Source organism: Loxodonta africana, chromosome Y, assembly GCF_030014295.1.
Source record: "Loxodonta africana isolate mLoxAfr1 chromosome Y, mLoxAfr1.hap2, whole genome shotgun sequence".
Taxonomy (NCBI): Eukaryota; Metazoa; Chordata; class Mammalia; order Proboscidea; family Elephantidae; genus Loxodonta; species Loxodonta africana.
Genome location: NC_087370.1, coordinates 17,160,872 through 17,178,912, shown reverse-complemented (window position 1 = coordinate 17,178,912; position 18,041 = coordinate 17,160,872). Strand labels below are relative to the sequence as shown.

The following is an 18,041-nucleotide window of genomic DNA, read 5'->3' as shown; positions in this document are numbered from 1 at the left end:
TGCTGTCAAGTCTATTCTAACTCATAGTGACCCTGTGTAACAGAGTAGAACTGCCCCATAGGGTTTTCTAGGCTGTCATCTTTACAGGAGCAGATCACCAGGGTCAGTCTGTCTCCCGTGAAGCCTCTGGGTAGGTTCAAACTACCAGCCTTTCAGTTAGCAGCCAAGTGCTTAATCATTGCGCCACCAGGACTCCTTCATCAGGTAGGGGAAACCCTCATATAGAGGTAGGGCTTCTGGGGCAGACAGAATGCCCTGCTGAGACAAACAGGGCAAACAACCCCCCCAAAAAAGTTGTCATAGAGTCAATTCCAAGTCATATAAGCTACGCCATAGACCAGGGTAGAACTGCCCGTAGGGTTTCCAAGGAGCAGCTGGTGGATTCGGACTGCTGACCTTTTTGTTAGCAAGCAAGCTTTTAACAGAAATCCTAACATCTTGGCAGCTTGAGGCCCTGGGCTGTCTGTGGCACTGCCACCTGGTTGGGCTCTGAACCCACCCACAGCTGTGTGACTGTCCAAAACAACCGCTCCAGAAGCTTCCTGGGCAGCCTTTCTAGAGAGGGCCTCTTAATCTTGATAGGAAGGTGTCACCTGGCCTTGCTGTTGGCAGTGTCCTGAGCAAATAGGGTGCCTTGCCTGGTTGCATGCATACTTGGGTGAGTTGTGACCCCAATATGAGCAAGAAAGCAAGCTTGAAAGTAAATGTATGATGGAAAAATGAAGACCCAAGCAAGAATCTGAGCGTTAAAGGCGTAGTCAGGTCCTGAGGATTCCTTAGACTATGTCATTGTTCCACACGACATGGGGACCAAAGGGTAGGATCCCTGGGGGTGCAATGGTTAGGCACTCAGCTGCAAACAGAAAAGTTGGTGGTTTGAACCCACCCAGCGGCTCCTCAGGAGAAAAGACCTGGCCATCTGCTCAGTGAAGTTTACAGCCTAGGAGACCCTATGGGGCAGTTCTGTTCTATCACATGGGGTCTCTAGGAGTCAAAATCGACTCAACAGCACCCAACAACAACATGCACCCTCTGGAGTCCCTGGGTGGTACAAATGGTTAACACATTCAGCTGCTAACCAAAAGGTTGGAGGTTCTAGTCCATCCAGAGGTGTCTGGGAAGAAAGGCCTGGAGATCTACTTCCCAAAACTCAACCATTGAAAACCCTATGGTGCACAGTTCTACTCTGACACACACGGGGGCACCATGAGCCGGAGTCCACTCCACAGGAACTGGTAAGCCCCCTCTCCGCCACCCAGGGGCGTGTGAAGAACGCTGGCCCTGTGTCTCGCTGCTGTTTGACGTCATCGGCACCGTAGTCCAAGCATTTGCTGGAGGCGTTGTTCAGACACAATCCAAGTGCTCAAGAATAACAACTTTTATTTGACTACTTTTCCAAGGACTTGGATCTGGCATTTAGATGACAGCCAGCCTCAGAAAACCTAACGGTAAAGAAAAGCCTAGATACACAGTGGGGTGGTTGGTCTAGAATGGATACTCCTTCCGATCCTAAGAGCACCCTCATGGCTCATTCCTCACTGAGAGGATCTGGAGGTGAAGTGCTAACGGGGTGACCAAAGGAAGGGGGGCAGATGCTGCCCCTTGCTGTGCAGCTGTGGACGGAGCACCATTCAAAAGAATGGGCATTCCCGAGGTTGAGAAATCTGGGGTCTGGGCCCTACCAGCCCCTCACGGGTCTCCCTGGGCTGGAGTTGAGTCGGCCTCATTTTCGTGGCGGGACCCACTAGTAGTGTGGATTTCAATCGTGCTGGCATCAGAACCTGGGGAGGAAGAGAGAGAGGGCTATGATGGTGGCTGTAGTCTGAGATGGTCCATCATGAGCCTTAGAAAACGCTCTTGGGGCTCAGCACTGTGTGTGGGACCTAAACAAGGCTGCATCACCCTTTCGCTCACTTTTGACTAAAGCATTCCAAAGGCCAGGACAGACCCTACACAACCCCCTAGGGCAATTGTTCTAGGATCCCGGGTCCATCTTCGGACTCCCAGCACCCCCCATTCAGTCCCTAAGCTGGGCAGCTGAGTATCTCAGACAAGCCACATGGATGCTGCGTAACGTAGGAGCACAAGGCATGGGACTTTGTGACCTCAGTGCAGCTTCCAGGGAGGCAGTAAGTCTAGTGTCAAGGACCCCTTGGTGGCCTGGTCACCTGTATTCGACGCCAGGACCTGCCTCCAGGGAAGGAGGCCGCCGCCCTCTGTAGAACTAAAACCCTTCCACATCATCTTTTTCTGGGCGAGGCCTCATGGTTTTAGCAAGCTGCCCCCTCCCGCAGCTCCGTGACACCACCCACAGAGAACCTTCTCACCTTCCCAGGCCCCATGTAAACACACATGGAGCAGAGACCCTGCCTAACAAATCTTTGCCTAATCATAAACAGGAACTCCTTGGAAACCCTATGGGGCAGTTCTGCTCTGACCTCTAGGGTTGCTATGAGGCGGAATCAACTTGATGTCAACTGGCTTGGTGTTTTTGGTTTTAGTCACCACCACAGAGCAAACGCCTGGCACAGCACCTGACACGTGGAAGGGGCTCCATGAGCACATGCCGAGGGATGAGCACAGTGGGATCAGAGCCTTGGCATCCAACGGGAGCATGTGTAGAGACTGATGGGTGTAGGGAAGGGGCGACGAGAAGTACAGAGTTTGGGAAGAATGTTAAGAGTTATATGGAAACAAGGAGCTGATAAATTGTGGCGACGGGAGAGGCCATGGCTTGGAAAGGCCTAGAGAAGCCTGAGCTACAAGAAAGGTGGCAATATTGTCAGACAGGCAAGTAGGACAACATCTCCCCTCATAAGACCACACTCTGGGTTGCGGGGGGAGAAGGCAGGGTCCGGCGCTGGGTTGAGGGGACTCTGAGACGACACATGTCTGTGTGCTCAGAGCAGGTGGGATGTACTCCCTGAAGAGAGGGTGAAGGAGGCGTTTAGCAGCTAGGGAAAGGACCAACTGTGGTGTTGACCCTACAGCCAGGTCCAGCAGGAGAGTCCAGGTTGCTGACAAGGTTGGTGGGAGAAGACCCATTTGTTGGAGGGGAACCCACTTTTCCTGGAGACCGAGGACCAGCTGGGAAGACTGCTAGACAGCCCTTCCAGTTCCACGAGATTCCTGCTAGAAGGGCTGGTGGCTCTTCAAAAAGACTTGGTTCTAACAGGGTCACCCACTGTTTGTGACGATGTGCCGGGCTCGTGGGAACTGCGGCTGTTTTCTGTGGGCCTCTTCCAAAAGATCTTGCGCTGCTGTGTCACATGGTGACTCGTGATCAAAGTCTGGGCTGAGCACACCCCATGACCTCTCACTCCAGGGCATGCCAGGGTCCCGTGGTTTGAAGAGTTCCCGGTCCTTTCATCCTCCCCCGGGGCTCCACAGAAGAGAACGTTTGTGTGCAGCAGCCCGCCCTGAAGCAAGCTCCATTGGAGCTGCCACCTGAGCAGGCCTGCCTGCCGCCCTGTGAGTTCGCTGGGCACTGGGGCTTCGCGCCAGGCCTCGAAGGTCTCTGTGAAGGACAACGTGCTGGCAGACCAAGGCTCCGAGAAGACAGTCAATGCAGCCACTGGGGGAGGTTGGCTAATTTCCCGTTAATGAAAGATCTGAGTATCTAAGGGGCGTTGCAGCAGGAAACTCAGGCCACAGCGACCTCATGGTGTCTGAGGGCCAAACCCCTTGCTAGAGACCCCCCTTTGATGAGCGAAGCCCACTAGGGTCCTCGGAGCCCTCCCCAGCCCCACGCAGAGCTGAGATTTGGGAAGGTGTGTTGGAGGTCCCATCTTCTCAGCGTCCATTCCTGGACCCCTTGAAAAGCTGGAGCCAGATCCATGACCAGCAGCACCAAGCAGGAACCCCAAGAGATTCCGACACCTGGGCCTGGATCCCCTTCTAGGTGTTGAATTTGATTTGGCAAGTGTGACAGGGCCCGGGGGCCTGGACTTCGTTCTCCACACTTTCCTAGCAACTACAGCCTGTGCTGCCCCTGTATGTCACATGCTGTGGGGGAAACTCCACCTGAGCTCGACTGGTTGGTGGGCGTGAGAGAAGGCCCGACTCCTGGAGCAGGGTCTCAGAGCATTGCTGGAGACTGGGCTGCTGGAAAAAACCCTACTCATGCGTGACACTAGGTTTCGTGGACCTGTAGGGGGAGGTGGCTGGTCTCATTGCCATGAAGAGCAGAGAAATGTTGCAGATGGTGGCAAAAGACAAGAAGCCCATGCTAGCACGAGGGCTTTTCAGAACATGAGAAGAAAAGGCCTTGAAGGCAGCCTCTGAGCTCCCCACGTGCCCCTGCTCAAAAGAAACATGGCTGAGCCTCCAAGATGCCACTGCTCTGCTTGGTGTCCTGGAAGCCCCACATTTGTCTCTACAGCATACTGAAAAGGGCCCCACTCACAGTGGGGGAGGCATGTTTGGGGTTTGCAAAGTGCAAGACAAGGAATTGGGGAGAACAGAGTTACGGAAGAGACAGGGATTGTGGGAAATATGTGGAATTCTGGGAAAGAGGGAGAATTGTGGCAGACACAGGTAGGTAGCAGGGAATGGAGAATTATAGAAGAAACTGAAAATGTGTGAGGGCAAATGGAGAATTGTGGGAGAGACAAACTGGGAAGTATGGAATTGTGGGAAACAACAGAATTGTGGGAGAGATGAGGAATTGTGGGAAAGAGGGCATCGTGGAAGAGACAAGGAATTGCAGGGGAGAAAAGAAAATTGTAGGAAAGACTGGAGAGGTGTGAGAGAACGGAGAATTACAGAAGAAAGCCGAGATATGTGAGGAGAAACGAGAATTCGGAGGTAGAACAGGAATTTTTAAGAGAAACGTAGGAATTGTTGGAAAACAGAGAACTCTAGGAGAGACAAGGAATTATGGGTTGTAAATCAAGAACCAGTGGTACTGAAGGAAAAAGTTCAAGCTGTAACTGAAGACGCTGGTGAAAAACACGCCCCCGGAACTGAAGAAATACCCACTGAGCTGCTTCAACAAAGCCGTGCAGTCTGCTGGCATCTAACCGGCAGAGGCCAGGGATGCTGCCACGTATTGTATGGTAACCGGCAGAGGCCAGGGATGCTGCCACGTATTGTATGGTAACCGGCAGAGGCCAGGGATGCTGCCACGTATTGTATGGTAACCGGCAGAGGCCAGGGATGCTGCCACGTATTGTATGGTAACCGGCAGAGGCCAGGGATGCTGCCACGTATTGTATGGTAACCGGCAGAGGCCAGGGATGCTGCCACGTATCGTATGGTGCAAGGACAGTCCCCACCACAAAGAATGGTCTAGTGCCAATGTCAGTAGTGCCAAGTTTGAGAATCCCTGCTCTGGAGGGAGAGTAAGCAAAAGAGAACTCACTTCTATCTCTGTCAATCCCCTGCTGAAGAAAGTCAAAGCAGCCTTAATGTCCCTGAACACATTCAATCTTTTTTTAAACTTTCTAACTCTCTTAGATTCTCTCTCCCTCCTGTTTTAGATATCGGGGGGCGAGAGGGGGCGGGTACAATAAAGTGACAGTTATCAAAGATCTCCTTGCAAGGGTTAATGTGCTGGTACCTTTCAAATCGTTAGGGCAGTTTAACTGTCACAGATGTCAGAGCAGTGCATTTTAAATGTTTTTTCTAATCCAAAAAATATATATATATATATATATTTTTTTTTTTTGCGAAAACAAAACCTTACAGGGAACCCTAAACCATAAGCACCTAAGAGCAGTATATTAGCAAAAATTTATTTCATAAGTTACAATTTGATTTTTCTAAAAAATAAAAATATAACCAATTATGAATATAACATTGCTTTAGTTGTCAACGCAAAACTCAGAAACCAGAAAGTGAGGTGAAACTTAGCCTTCTACCAATTTCAACATCTAATTTTGTTGTGTTTTGGTTTGACTGCACCATATCAAGAAAATCTAGTTTTAAATGGGTAAGTAACTGAAAATGGTAGATAGAAGTTTTTAAGTCGTTCACTTTTCATTCTCAGGACAGTCTTCGCTGAATCAGATAGGGCAGGAGAAACGTTAATCTGAGCTCTCCACCACCCATCTGTCAGTCTGTCCTACTGCGGTGGCTTGTGTGTTGCTCTGATGCTGGAAGCTATCCTGCAGGTATTTTAAATGCCAGCAGGGTAACCTGTGATAGACAGGTTTCAGTGGACCTTCTGGAGTAAGACTAGGAAGAAAGGCCTGGCAATCTGCTGAAAATCAGCCCATGAAAACCGTATGAATCACAACAGAATATTGCCTGATAGAGTGCTGGAAGATGAGCCCCCCAGGTTGGAAGGCACTACACAGTCACTGCAACAAAGGACTCAGACATATCAACCGCATCTAACGATAGCGCACACAGATGAGCCAACCTACTGGCACAAACTAATGGGTCAGTGGGCTCCCAAGGGTTAATGTTTGGTAGACAACGTTTTGGTATGCCTTTTTTTTTTTTCCGTAGGCAAAGATTTTAATATGAATTTGGGACTAGAATTTGAATCATTTATACGACGCCTGAAGTGCCCCCTTAGGGTTCTGCAGAGTCTGTAAATGGAAAGGACAGATTAAAGGAACTAGTTGGCTGGTGGCTTTTTGTCCTCAGTGCCCCAAGTGAGCTGGACAAACTAAACCAGGCCTACAATCTAAAGAGGTCATGGAGTATCATTCACTGTCTGATAGCAAATATTAGGAAGGAGGTGAAAGTGACAATTTATCTCATATTCAAAATGCCCCCCAGGCCAATGGGGGCCTGGTTATAATCAATACAAGACCACAAGACCACAGAGCTTCCTATCTGCACGAGAGGCGCCATTAAAATACTCAAAGGTAGGGGGTGATGAGACCCAAGATTAGCGTCCATGCCAGCTATTCTAACTGTCCACTGGCTCCATTTGAAGGGCCCTGGGGATGTCATCAACTCCTCTGGACCCTGTCGCCTTATTATTTGGTTCCAGGGTTGCTCTGGGCCCCTGGTCCTCCTGCCTTGGGAGATGGGGCATTACCTTCAGACAGCAGGCTCAGAGCCTCATCGGAAGCAAGCCGGAAGCCCGGCATCTTCTTCCTGGTCCCCTGGCTGTCACAGGGCTCAGAGGACCCCGGGGGGGAGGCGCAGGCCTGCTCAGCCTCCGGGGTCATCAGGGATTCCCACTGCAGCTCCTTCCTGGGAGAGAAGTCCAGGCTGCACCCTGTCCAGCCGTAGAAAGCCAGAGACAAGAGAAAGCCTTGGGCTGGATTCAGCATCCCCTGGATGGGAAGGAGGAGAAAGACACAGGGGGTCAGTCAGGGCATCCTAGCAGGAAGGAGAGTGGTCAGTGGTCCCACCAACGGGGCTAGAGAACTTGGGAGGGGCCCAGAACACAGGGCTAGGGCAAGACACAGATGGGCTGTTGATGCTGTGCCTGCGGTGGGCCTGAAGAGCGAAGTGGGAGGGACAAGGTGGACGAGGAGGAAGAGGGAAGAGACAAGAGGGGGAGGGAGGGGAGAGGAAGTGGGAGGAGAGGTGAGGAGGAGGAAGAGGCAGGAAGAAGGAGGGGAAGGAAGGGGGAAAAGTGAAGAAGGCGGGAAGGAGGACCAAGGAAGGGGGAAGAACAGAAGGGTTTCCAAGCTTCCTGCAGGCTGACACTGGTCACCACATCCCAGCACTTTTTCTCTCCCAACTATTTTAGTGAACTGTTTTAACTCTACTTAATATGAAGGTTCCAGTCTGTGATCTGGCATTTGGTGTAGAAGGCAACTAGGAAACAAAGGTGTTTATGCATAAAAACAATGAATCCTGCCATTATTTCGCAAAAAGACAAAAAAAAAAAATTAGGGGGCAGAAATAGTTATCTGGTAAAACAGCATAATTATTTAAATTAGAAAATGCTATCAGAAAGGTTAACCTTATTGAGCCCAGTAAACAACCAACAACTTCCTGCTGCCATCAAGTTGATTCCAACTCATAGTGTGACCCCATAGGACAGAGTAGAACTGCCCCATGGGTTTCCAAGGAGTGGCTGGTGGATTTGAACTGTCAACCTTTTGGTTAGCAGCCAGTCTCTTAACCACTGCGCCACCAGGGCTCCAATAGGAAGTATATTTAAATAACTGGAAATGTTGGGGAGAAAACCAATGTCTAGAGAGCCCTTTGCCCAATCCCCACCACTGCTACCACCAAAAATAAAACAAATGAAAAGCAAGGGAAAGAGAAAAACGCTAACATCTGGACATATCACCAAAATACATCTGAATGTCATCTGAAGCATGTTTCTCAGTTCACAAACAACGGGGCAAGGAGGCTTGATCCACCAGCTTTCAAAGATCTGGTTATTCTTCAGGTCTTGGTGAATGAGCAAGTGAGTTCAGGACACAGAATCCTTGGAGTGCCAACGTGCAGGGTGAAATCCAACACCACCATCTGGTAGCAATGAGGAAATTCCATGGATTCATGCCCAGGGAGCTGAACTTTGGAAGGCCAAGGCTAGTAAGTAAAGGACTCACTCAGCTAACTTGTAATTAACCAAGCCTTATGCTTTTTTTTTTTTTAATGCTAAAACAGATTCCTCCCCAAGTAAAAATCATAGCAGGGCCATTTCTCACAGTAAATGGGAGAGAGGAGGAGGAGACAGAGACAGCACCTGTGATCCAAAAACACACCAAAGCCACTAAAAAAAAAAAAAAAAAAATTTTTTTTTTTTTTACTTTGGTAAAACTCAAGAAAGTTGTCAACAGCCTCTTTTTTCCTATTTCATGACTTCTAGCAATAAGCTAGAAACCCTGATGTCGTAGTGGTTAAGAGCTACAGCTGCTAACCAAAAGGTCGGCAGTTCGAATCCACCAGGCACTCCTTGGAAACTCTATGGGCAGTTCTACTCCGTCCTATGGGGTCGCTATGAGTTGGAATCAACTCGACGGCAACGGGTTTGGTTTTTGGCTTTAGCAATAAGCTGGTTGCCAGATAATAAGCTGGGTCTGTTGTAAGGAGCCTTGGTGGTGCAGTGCTTAAAGCACTCAACTGCTAACCAAAAGGCTGGCAGTTCGAACCCACCAGCTGCTCCACAGGAGAAAGATGTGGCAGTCTGCTTCCGTGAAAATTTACCGCTTTAGATTTAAATAGGAGAAAGATGTGACAATCTGCTTCCATAAAGATTACAGCCTTGGGAACGCTATGGGCAGTTGTACTGTGTCCTACAGGGTAGTATAAGGTGGAATCAACTCGATGCAACGGGTTTTTTTTTTTTTTTTGGATGCCATCGAGTCAACCCCAACTCATAGCGACCCCATGTGACAGAGTAGAACTGCATCCCTAGGGTTTTCTAGGCCGTAAATTTTTTAAATTTTCATGGGGGCAGATGGCCAGGTCTTTCTCTTGCAGACCTGCTGCTACGTAGGTCCAATCTAGCCTTCCTGCTTTTCAAACGGTGTGCAAAGAGCCCTGGGAGCCAGCAGAAAGCCCTCAGATCCAGCAGAAAGCCCTCAGAGCAGCTAGCTGGAAAGAGAGCAGCTTCTTTGCTTCTGTCGAAGGAGCTTTTCTCCCCTGCACCCTCCACCCTGGGCTTCTGAGTCAGAATCCGATTAAACATAGGGTCCTGAAGGCTGAGAATGAGCCTGGAGAACACTGTGTGTGATAAAAACACGTCAACTTAACCGAGGGGACCATGTGAGACTCCAAAGCCCAGGAACCAAGGGGGTCGGCGCTGGGCTTATTTTCACATCCTCGCCAATCAGATTTTCCCCTACTTCACAAGTACCATAAATGGTCATTTAACATAGCACAAAGCACACTTTCCTGCCACCAGCTCCACGTACAGATTTCTTATTATAAATGTCATATAATCAAAATATTGAGAGGAATATCTACCCAAGACCCTACCCACCCTAACAAGCTGATAATCATTTCGTGTGTTTCCACCCAACATGTTTTTACAGATTTGCTTTTCTGTAGTTGTGTATACTATAATTTTACAGTCTACGTTTTCCACCTAATACTGGAGTTTTCATAATCATCATTCTTAACGTCTGCATAACATCCCATCAGGAGCCCTGGTGGCGCAATGAGGAAAGACCATGATTGACATAAGCATTCCCCTCTTGCTGGAAATCTGGGTTGCCTATAACACTGTGTACAACACGGTTAATGCTGTGAGGAATATCTTCACCCCATGCCTCTTCCTGGAATATTGGTCTGGAATATTGCTTCCGGACAAATTCCTAGATATTATGAATTTTCCAAATTGATTTTCACGAGAGGTACCCACTTAATAATGATTCCAACAGTGAATGAGGCTGGCTCAGTACACTGCAGCCAAGAGTGGGTAACCCAGGAGCCTATTAAAATCGCTATATATTTAAATAACAATACATTGTGAATCTGGTTTCTTTCTTTTTTTTTTTTTAATTTTTTTTTTCCTTGTTTTTTCTTCCAGGAAGAAAATTTAATATCACAATTGACCTACCATGATGACCCATGTGGTCTTGGCTGCAATCCTGACATATTTCAAGGAGCCTCTGCTGATATCTGGTTGCATTTCAAGATAGAACAAAAGACTTTCATTGATGATATTCGACAACCAGCTGTTGGAAAGGAAACAGCCCACAGGTAAAAAGAACATACAACAAAATGAGGTTTTAGACACTGGGGGTAGGGGGCTGGTTTTCCTCAAGGACTAAAAGTCCTAAGTCTCGGGGGACAGATAAGCAGTTCTGTAGTAAGGGACATTCAGAATTTAATTGGAGAAATGTAGCTCCCTCTTTCAGGCTAAAGCAGAGACCAACAAATGCCTACAGCAGTAACACTCAACACCACATCAGGGTGTAAGGCTCCAGCCCTGGATCGAATTACCCAGAATTCACTCTTCCTTTGAGGAGTCACCCCAAGTTTTGATGGCAATGAAAACACATCTCAGTTTGGCATTTCATGTTGGAATGCTGTAGTGCTATTGTGGGTGGATGAGTGAACTTCGAAATGAAGAGCTGAGTGTATTTCTAGAGGGAGATAATTTACATGCCGCCCTAGGAGGGCACCCAACGAACTGCCTCGTAGCAAACAAATTATTTACACTGCCAAGACATGCCGTGTCCTTAGGAGTATCACTTCATCGCAATGAAGAGTTTTCTGATGGCCTGGGCTACGAGTCTATTTTCAGAGCATCCACCTGACGCTTTGGGGCAGGATACTAATGGTGGGGAGAACTGGGAAGAGAAAAATTTGACTCTGTTCTCTACCCTTCTAGACCGAGCTATGAGTCACCCCACTAAAGACGTGTCCATGCCCCTCTGTTGGACACAGAAGTTCTAGGATACAAATGGGCAAATAGAAAAAGCATGATCAACGGCTTTATTTTGAAGTTAACTCCAGCAATGGGACAAAATACCGGAAGCGTATGGTTGGGATGTTTGAAAACTAAACTCGGGACTTCCTGTTCTAAGGGCTTTACATACACTCTGAGTACATACAGATGTTTCCAGAAGCTCATCAACTGTGGGCTTGCTTTCCTTCTTCTGTGAATTTCCTCACAGGGCACCTGGCACAGGTTCAAAGATTCCCTTTCTAAAGACTTTTCCCTCTGGGACTTCCGGGTCACACTCAGACAAACAAAATGGCAAACTGTTTTCAGATCCCCACTAGCAATGAGAAAAAAAAAAAAAAACATTGAAGAAGTTTACCAAATAATTAAAACCAGCATTATTTTGAAAAATCGGATCTTGATCACAGCTCCCATCCGTCTCTCGTTCTCTGTGTAAATGCCTTGTCTTCCTTTTAGCAAAGAGGCCACTGTAAAGAAGAGAAGAGAACAGCAGGTACTGTTCACTATTAAGGTTTGTCGAGTAGCAGGGAAGGGCGTTGAGTAACAGGGAAGGGCATCAAAGCGGTCGGGAGTCCATGGCAGAGCCAGGAGACCGAGAAGAAAAGCAAAATGCAGATAATTATTCGTCTGCAACTTCCAACTGGGAGACCCCTAGACTCTAGGGAAGATATATATAGATAGAAATACAGATTTTAGTTTTTAGTTGTTGAGAATATACACAGCAGAACATACACCAATTCAACAATTTCTACATGTCCAATTCGGTGACACTGATTTCATTCTTCAAGTTGTGCAGCCATCCTCACCCTCCTTTTCTGAGTTTTTCTTCCCCCATTAACGTAAACTCACTGCCCCCTAAGTTTCCTTTCTGACCTTTCAAGTTGCTGTTGTCAATGTGATCCCATAGAGATAGTTCTTAAAAGAGCACAGTGCTCAAAGCAGACCTTCTTTACTAACTAAGCTAAACTACTGTTTGGTTTTAAGAAGGCTTCAGGAGATATTCTTGGCTTAAGGTTTAAAGATTATCTCAGGGCAATAGTTTCAGGGGTTCATCCAGCCTCCATGGCTCCAGAAAGTCTGCAGTCTATGAGAATTTGAAATTCTGTTCTTCATTTTCCCCCTTTTGAGCAGGATTCTTCTACAGAATCTTTGATCAAAAGGTTCAGTAATGGCAGCTGGCACCATCCAGTTCCTCTGGTCTCATGGCAAAGGAGGCAGTTGTTCATGGAGGCAATTAGCCACAGAGACTATATATATTTTAAAGATTTTGCTTTTAAATAATTTTAGATTTACATAAGCATTGCAAAGATACTACAAAATGTTCCTATACCTGTACACCCTTGACCTGTTCAGCATCATAGAGACATGCAAGCCTCCACTGACAGACAGCTGGTGGCTGCATATAAAGTGCACTGGCTGGGACTTGAACCCTGGTCTCCTGCATGGAAGGTAAGAATCCTACCACTAAACCACTACTAACTAAACTCCAGACTTTATTCATATTTTGCCAGTGTAGTAACTATATTTTTAAAGGTTTCTCTATTATAAAGGGTAATACACTGGCAGTTTGAATCCACCAGCCACTCCCTGGAAACCCTGTGGGACCGTTCTACTCTGTCCTATAGAGTCGCTATGAGTTGGAATCAACTCCACCGCAAAGGGTTTTTTTTTTTAAATATTGAAAGAGTCTAATTTTCCATCACAATTTGTAAAATATACAAAAGCTTGGAGAAGAATTAACGACCCCCAGTCCCACCACCCAGAAAACACCGTCCGCATCTAGTGTATTTTCTTCCAATCCTTTTTTCCTTGTTTTGCTATAAGTTGTTTTCATTTGTTTGATTAGTAGAATTCCAATTTCTCATGAAATTTTTTAAAGACAAAAAAAAGATATATTGAGTATTTTATTATTTTTATTTATTTAATCTTTTTTTTTACTGTACTTTAGATGAAGGTTTACGGATCAAACTAGTTTCTCATTAAATAATAATCCACATATTGTTTTGTGACATTGGTTGCCAACCCCATGACATGTCAACACTCTCCCTTCTCAACCTTGGGTTCCATGTTACCAGCTTTCCCCATTACTGTGCCCCTTTAGTGTCATTTTGTTTTATGGGCCTGTCCAATCTTTGGCTGAAGGGTGAACCTTGGGAGTGACTTCATTACTGAGCTAAAAGGGTGTCCGGGGAGCACCAGGATTACTCCAGTCTCTGTCAGACCAGTAAGCCTGTTTTTTTTTTTTTTTTTTCGTGAGTTAGAATTTTGTTCTACATTTTTCTCCAGCTCTGTCTGGGACGCTGTATTGTGATCCCTGTCAGAGCAGTCAGTGGTGGTAGCCGGGCACCATCTAGTTGTGCTGGACTCAGTCTGGTGGAGGCTATGGTAGTCGTGGTTCATTAGTCCTTTGGACTCATCTTTCCCTTGTGTCTTTGGTTTTCTTCATTCTCCCTTGCTCTAGATGGGGTGGGACCAGTGGAGTACCTTAGATGGCCACTCACGGCTTTTAAGATCCCAGACACTACTCACCCAAGTAGAATGTAGAACATTTTCTTTATAAACTATGTGTTGCCAATTGAGCTAGATGTTCCCTGAGACCATGGTCCTAATCTGGAGATTTTTACTAATAATTTTCAAACTGTCTTCTGATTAGATTGTGAGAAAGTGTTTCAGGAGGCTATGGCAGGGAAGGGGAGGCCATGCTGTCTCTCCAGATGGCTACTCACCAAAGTAGAATGAATACATTGTTTTTGAATGTAGATAAGAAAAGGCTGGTCCAGAGAGCCACATTGCTTTCCTATTACTAAGGTCTTGCTACAGGAGTCCAGGTAGCCCTGGTGGCACAGTGGTTTAAGTGCTTGACTGCTGACCAAAAGGTCAGCAGTTCAATCCCACCAGCCGCTCTGTGGGAAGAAGATGTGGCAGTCTGTTTCCATAAAGATGACAGCCTTGGAAACCCTAGGGGGCAGTTCTCCTCTGTCCTACAGGGTCGCTATGAGTGTGAATCCACTCGTTGGCTGAGGGGCTGCAGGTGAGCTTCCCTGAGGGTGGGGTGGGGCTGGAATGCATTCCGCTGCCTCCTGCTGACTCACTGCATTCCTCTTACCCAGTTCTTGCTATTGCCTGGACTCACTTCCTCCTCCCTACTTCCTGTTTCCTGCTGCACAGCTGGATGTTTATCCTGCAGGGAGATATCTAGCCCAGGACATTGTGGGAGTCACGGGTCTGTAACCCAGGGCTCTCCACTCCACTGCCCTCTACTTCTCCTGCAGAGACCACCCAGCCCAGCCTGGAAGCAAAAGGTGGACTAGTCCTGGCTTTGGACAAACTTTGGCAAAGAACTTGCGTAGCCCATAACTAAACAGATTTGTTCACTTTCTTTCACTAAGCCGGCTCATTTTCTCCACTATATTCTGCATCCACCTCTGGAGGGCGGCGAATGGGGTCAGTGGTCCTGGACAATTCTAGAAGGCTAACATGCATCACACTGGGGGCACAAGTGTGCAGGGTATTTAGGCCCATTATCTGAGTCCACGACATGCAGCTGTCCCCTGTGGGCATGTACCCGGAGAATTCCCCTGTGACTTGCTTGCAGTAGGAGCCCATGGGTGGTGCAAAGGATTCAAGCATTTGGCTGCTAACTGAAAAGCTGGTGGTTCAAGTCTACCCAGAGACACCTCAGAAGAAAGACTTGGAGATCTACTTCTGAAAAATCAGCCATTGAAAACCCTATGGAGCACAGTTCGACTGTGACACACATGGGGTCACCATGAGTCAGGGTTGCCTCGATGGCAACTGGTTTACCTGCAGTCACTGTCTTCCGGAACAGGATGGGGTTGGCCACCAGGACGAGCATCAGCGGCAAGTACGTGGTGATGTAGTGGGGGATGGCATGCTCCAGACCCTTCTCACACCTGAGAGAAGAGAACCACGTCATTCTGCTCAAAGCCAAGCTCTGGCTCAGACAAGCCTACTTATCTGGACCTGGAGATAAGATGGGGCCAAAAGGGAAATGCACATATCTAATTCTGACTCTGCCCAGAGGAAATCTGACTCATTTTTCCTGTCTGAGAACAAGCAGACATGGCGGGAGAAGAAGGGAAATCAGTCATGTCTCTCCTTGTCCCTGAATGGAAGGGCCTCCGATTTATTCCTTGGGGGGAGCTTTTAACGGTATCCGCAGGGTAAAGGAAGGAAAGCAGAAGACACGCTGGCATGGTGGGCTCCCTCACACTGAGTCTAGGCCAGGAAAAAATCCAATTCAAGGAGAGGAAAGCACTCAGTGAGCCCCTGAGGATCTGAGCACTGACTCAGTGCCGGGCCTGGCCAGTCCAGTCCTTGCCCACCAGCCGCTTGTGGTCCCCAGGCTTCCTAGTGCAAAGGACCTTTGTTCTCATGGGTGTGAGTAACAATCGTCTTGGTGGTTCTTTCAGGGAAAAGGACAGATATCTATTGCTGGGTCATAGGACTCAAGGGTCCCCATCAGATGTGGTGAAGGCCACCCACGCGGACGTTGCAATTGGCTGAGAAACACAGAATGTAGGAGAGAAGGGAAAGCAGCCTGCAGGAGAAGAGAATCAGGCAACCAGGCAAGGGCAGCTCAGGCCCAACCAAGGACGGAGGCAGGAAAGCAGAGGAAGGAACAGCCCCTTGGGCCATGGAGGGAGGGTGAAATGATAAAAATGAAAGTGCTCAAATATGCACAGAGGAGTTTTTTTTTTTAGTCAAACCAGAAGGGGAAAATGGTAGAATGTGCAAAAACCAAGAGCCGGCTCCTTCTTGCCATGGAAGGAGTTATGCTGCCACCTTTTTCTTTTTAATAGGTGCTTCTGTAAAAAAAAAAAAAAAAAAAAATTTTTTTTTTTTCTGTGTTCAGCTGTGAAGCTTCAAGTGTGTCTGGAAAGGCTTGAAGGTAAAGGGAGACAAAGGAGGAAGAGATGTGACTCCAGGAAAAGACTGAAGCAGGTGACAGTGGGAGAGTGAGGAAGGCAGCTTGAAGAACTAACCCCAGGGCTCCAGGCTGCAGCCAGGAGAATGAGGAGGAAGCTAAGTGCTGAAGCCAGCAGCTTTCTGAATACCACTGGGCCCCTCAGAGCTCCTAAGCCCTGCAGCCGGCGCTCCCTCAGCTCTGAAGGCTGGTTCCTCAGGTCTCCAGGAGCCCAAAAGTGAAGGCTAGTGGTGAAAACCTCCTTTCAGACTGAGAGCTCCAGGGGCCGTGTAGTGCATGAGCCCTAGTTCCAGCTGCAGGCGTGGAAGGGAGGGTGGGGAGAGCCCCAGGGGGCCATGCAGTGTGTGAGCCCTACTTCCAGCTGCAGGCATGGAGGGGAGGGTGAGGAGAGCCCCAGTGACCATGCATGGTAGCCAGCCACCCATCCAGTGACACTGCTCTGTCCACATCCTGACCTGCCGACTCATTTTCTAAAAAACACCCGCACGGCTTGTGCCTTACCTGGACACAGATGGGTGGTAGAGCATGACCCCTCCCTCCACGCAGAGCAGAGCGGCCAGGCCCCACGCCATCATGTGGTAGAGCAGGATCGTGCTAGGAAAGAAGCAGAACAGGGGCAGCCACCACTGAGAGGGGCAATGAAGAGGCCAGACACGGAAATTTCTAGAAGTCCTCCAGTCAGGAAAATGTACACGGAGCAACCAACTCCCATATGTTGCTATATAAAGTTTGTGTTGGCTTAAGCCACTTGTTGTTATGTGCTGTCGAGTCAATTCCAACTCATAACGACCTCCTGTGACAACGTAGAACTGCCCCATTGGGTTTTCTAGGCCGTCATCTTTAGGGGAACAGATCGCCAGGCCTTTCCTCCTGCAGGGCTGCTGGGTGGGTTCAAACCACCAACCTTTCAGTTAGCAGCCAAGTGCTTAACTATTGTGCCACCAAGGCTCCTTAAGCTGCTAAGTGTGTGATGATTTGTTACCACAGCAGCAGAAACTAGTATTGGACTGTGACCTCAGAGCAGGCAGCAACATCGTGGCACCACCCGGGTTTTCACCCAGCAGGAGGACAAGGCTCCCAGTGGTCATCTGCCTCCACCCTCCTTTAAAATGTGGCACTGCATCGTGTCCACAGGTCAGTGCTTGTGCCGACTCAAGGTACTGGACAAATACACGTGCACACACAATCCACAGCTGCAGAGATACAGTGGTAATACAGAGGGCAATGAGGGCTAGGAAGAACAAAAAGCCACGAGTCACAGTAAATGTTCCCTAACCAGCTGCCATCAAAATGACAAGGTGGCCCCGTGTGTGTCAGTGTACAACTGTGCTCCACAGGGCTTTCAACGGCTGGGTTTTCAGAAGTAGATTGCCAGGCCTTTCTTCCGAAGTGCCTCTGGGTGGACTGGAACCTCCAACTTTTTTGTCAGCAGCCAAGTGCTTTTAACTGTTTGTACAACCAGGGACTCCCAGTGTTCCTCTGGTGGTGGTGTGAGTTGCTTTCAAGTGTCCCCGATTCATGGTGACCCCACGTACAACAGAAGGAAAGGATGTCTGGTCCTGTCCCATCTTCAGATCATTGGGATGTTTGAGCCCATTGTTGTGGGTATTAAATGCTTCTTAGGGCAGTTATCGCAGGCACGCTGACTAGTCGACATGTGACCCGACGCTGTCACCTGAAGGAGTCACCTGTAGACATTTTGAGAAACAGGATCTCGAGGCAGGAAGATAATCGCAGTGAGTTCACATGCCTGGCCACAGGACTTCCACTTGGGCATGGGAAGCTGGGGGCAGGTGGACAGAGCAGAGGGAGCCA

General features: G+C 48.2%; 1 protein-coding gene across 1 annotated transcript in view; it reads right to left on the bottom strand.

The window, feature by feature from the left end:
• Positions 1-1,689: 1,689 nt before the first annotated feature.
• LOC100658154 (G-protein coupled receptor 143) overlaps positions 1,690-18,041 on the bottom strand; it is a 32,138-nt gene continuing 15,786 nt past the window's right edge. The window contains exons 4-9 of the mRNA XM_003420627.3: positions 16,728-16,820; positions 15,083-15,192; positions 11,637-11,745; positions 10,427-10,544; positions 6,995-7,235; positions 1,690-1,781 (exon numbers count right to left, since the gene is read on the bottom strand). Coding sequence (XP_003420675.2) covers positions 1,690-1,781; positions 6,995-7,235; positions 10,427-10,544; positions 11,637-11,745; positions 15,083-15,192; positions 16,728-16,820 — 763 coding nt within the window. The remainder of the gene's footprint in view (positions 1,782-6,994; positions 7,236-10,426; positions 10,545-11,636; positions 11,746-15,082; positions 15,193-16,727; positions 16,821-18,041) is intronic.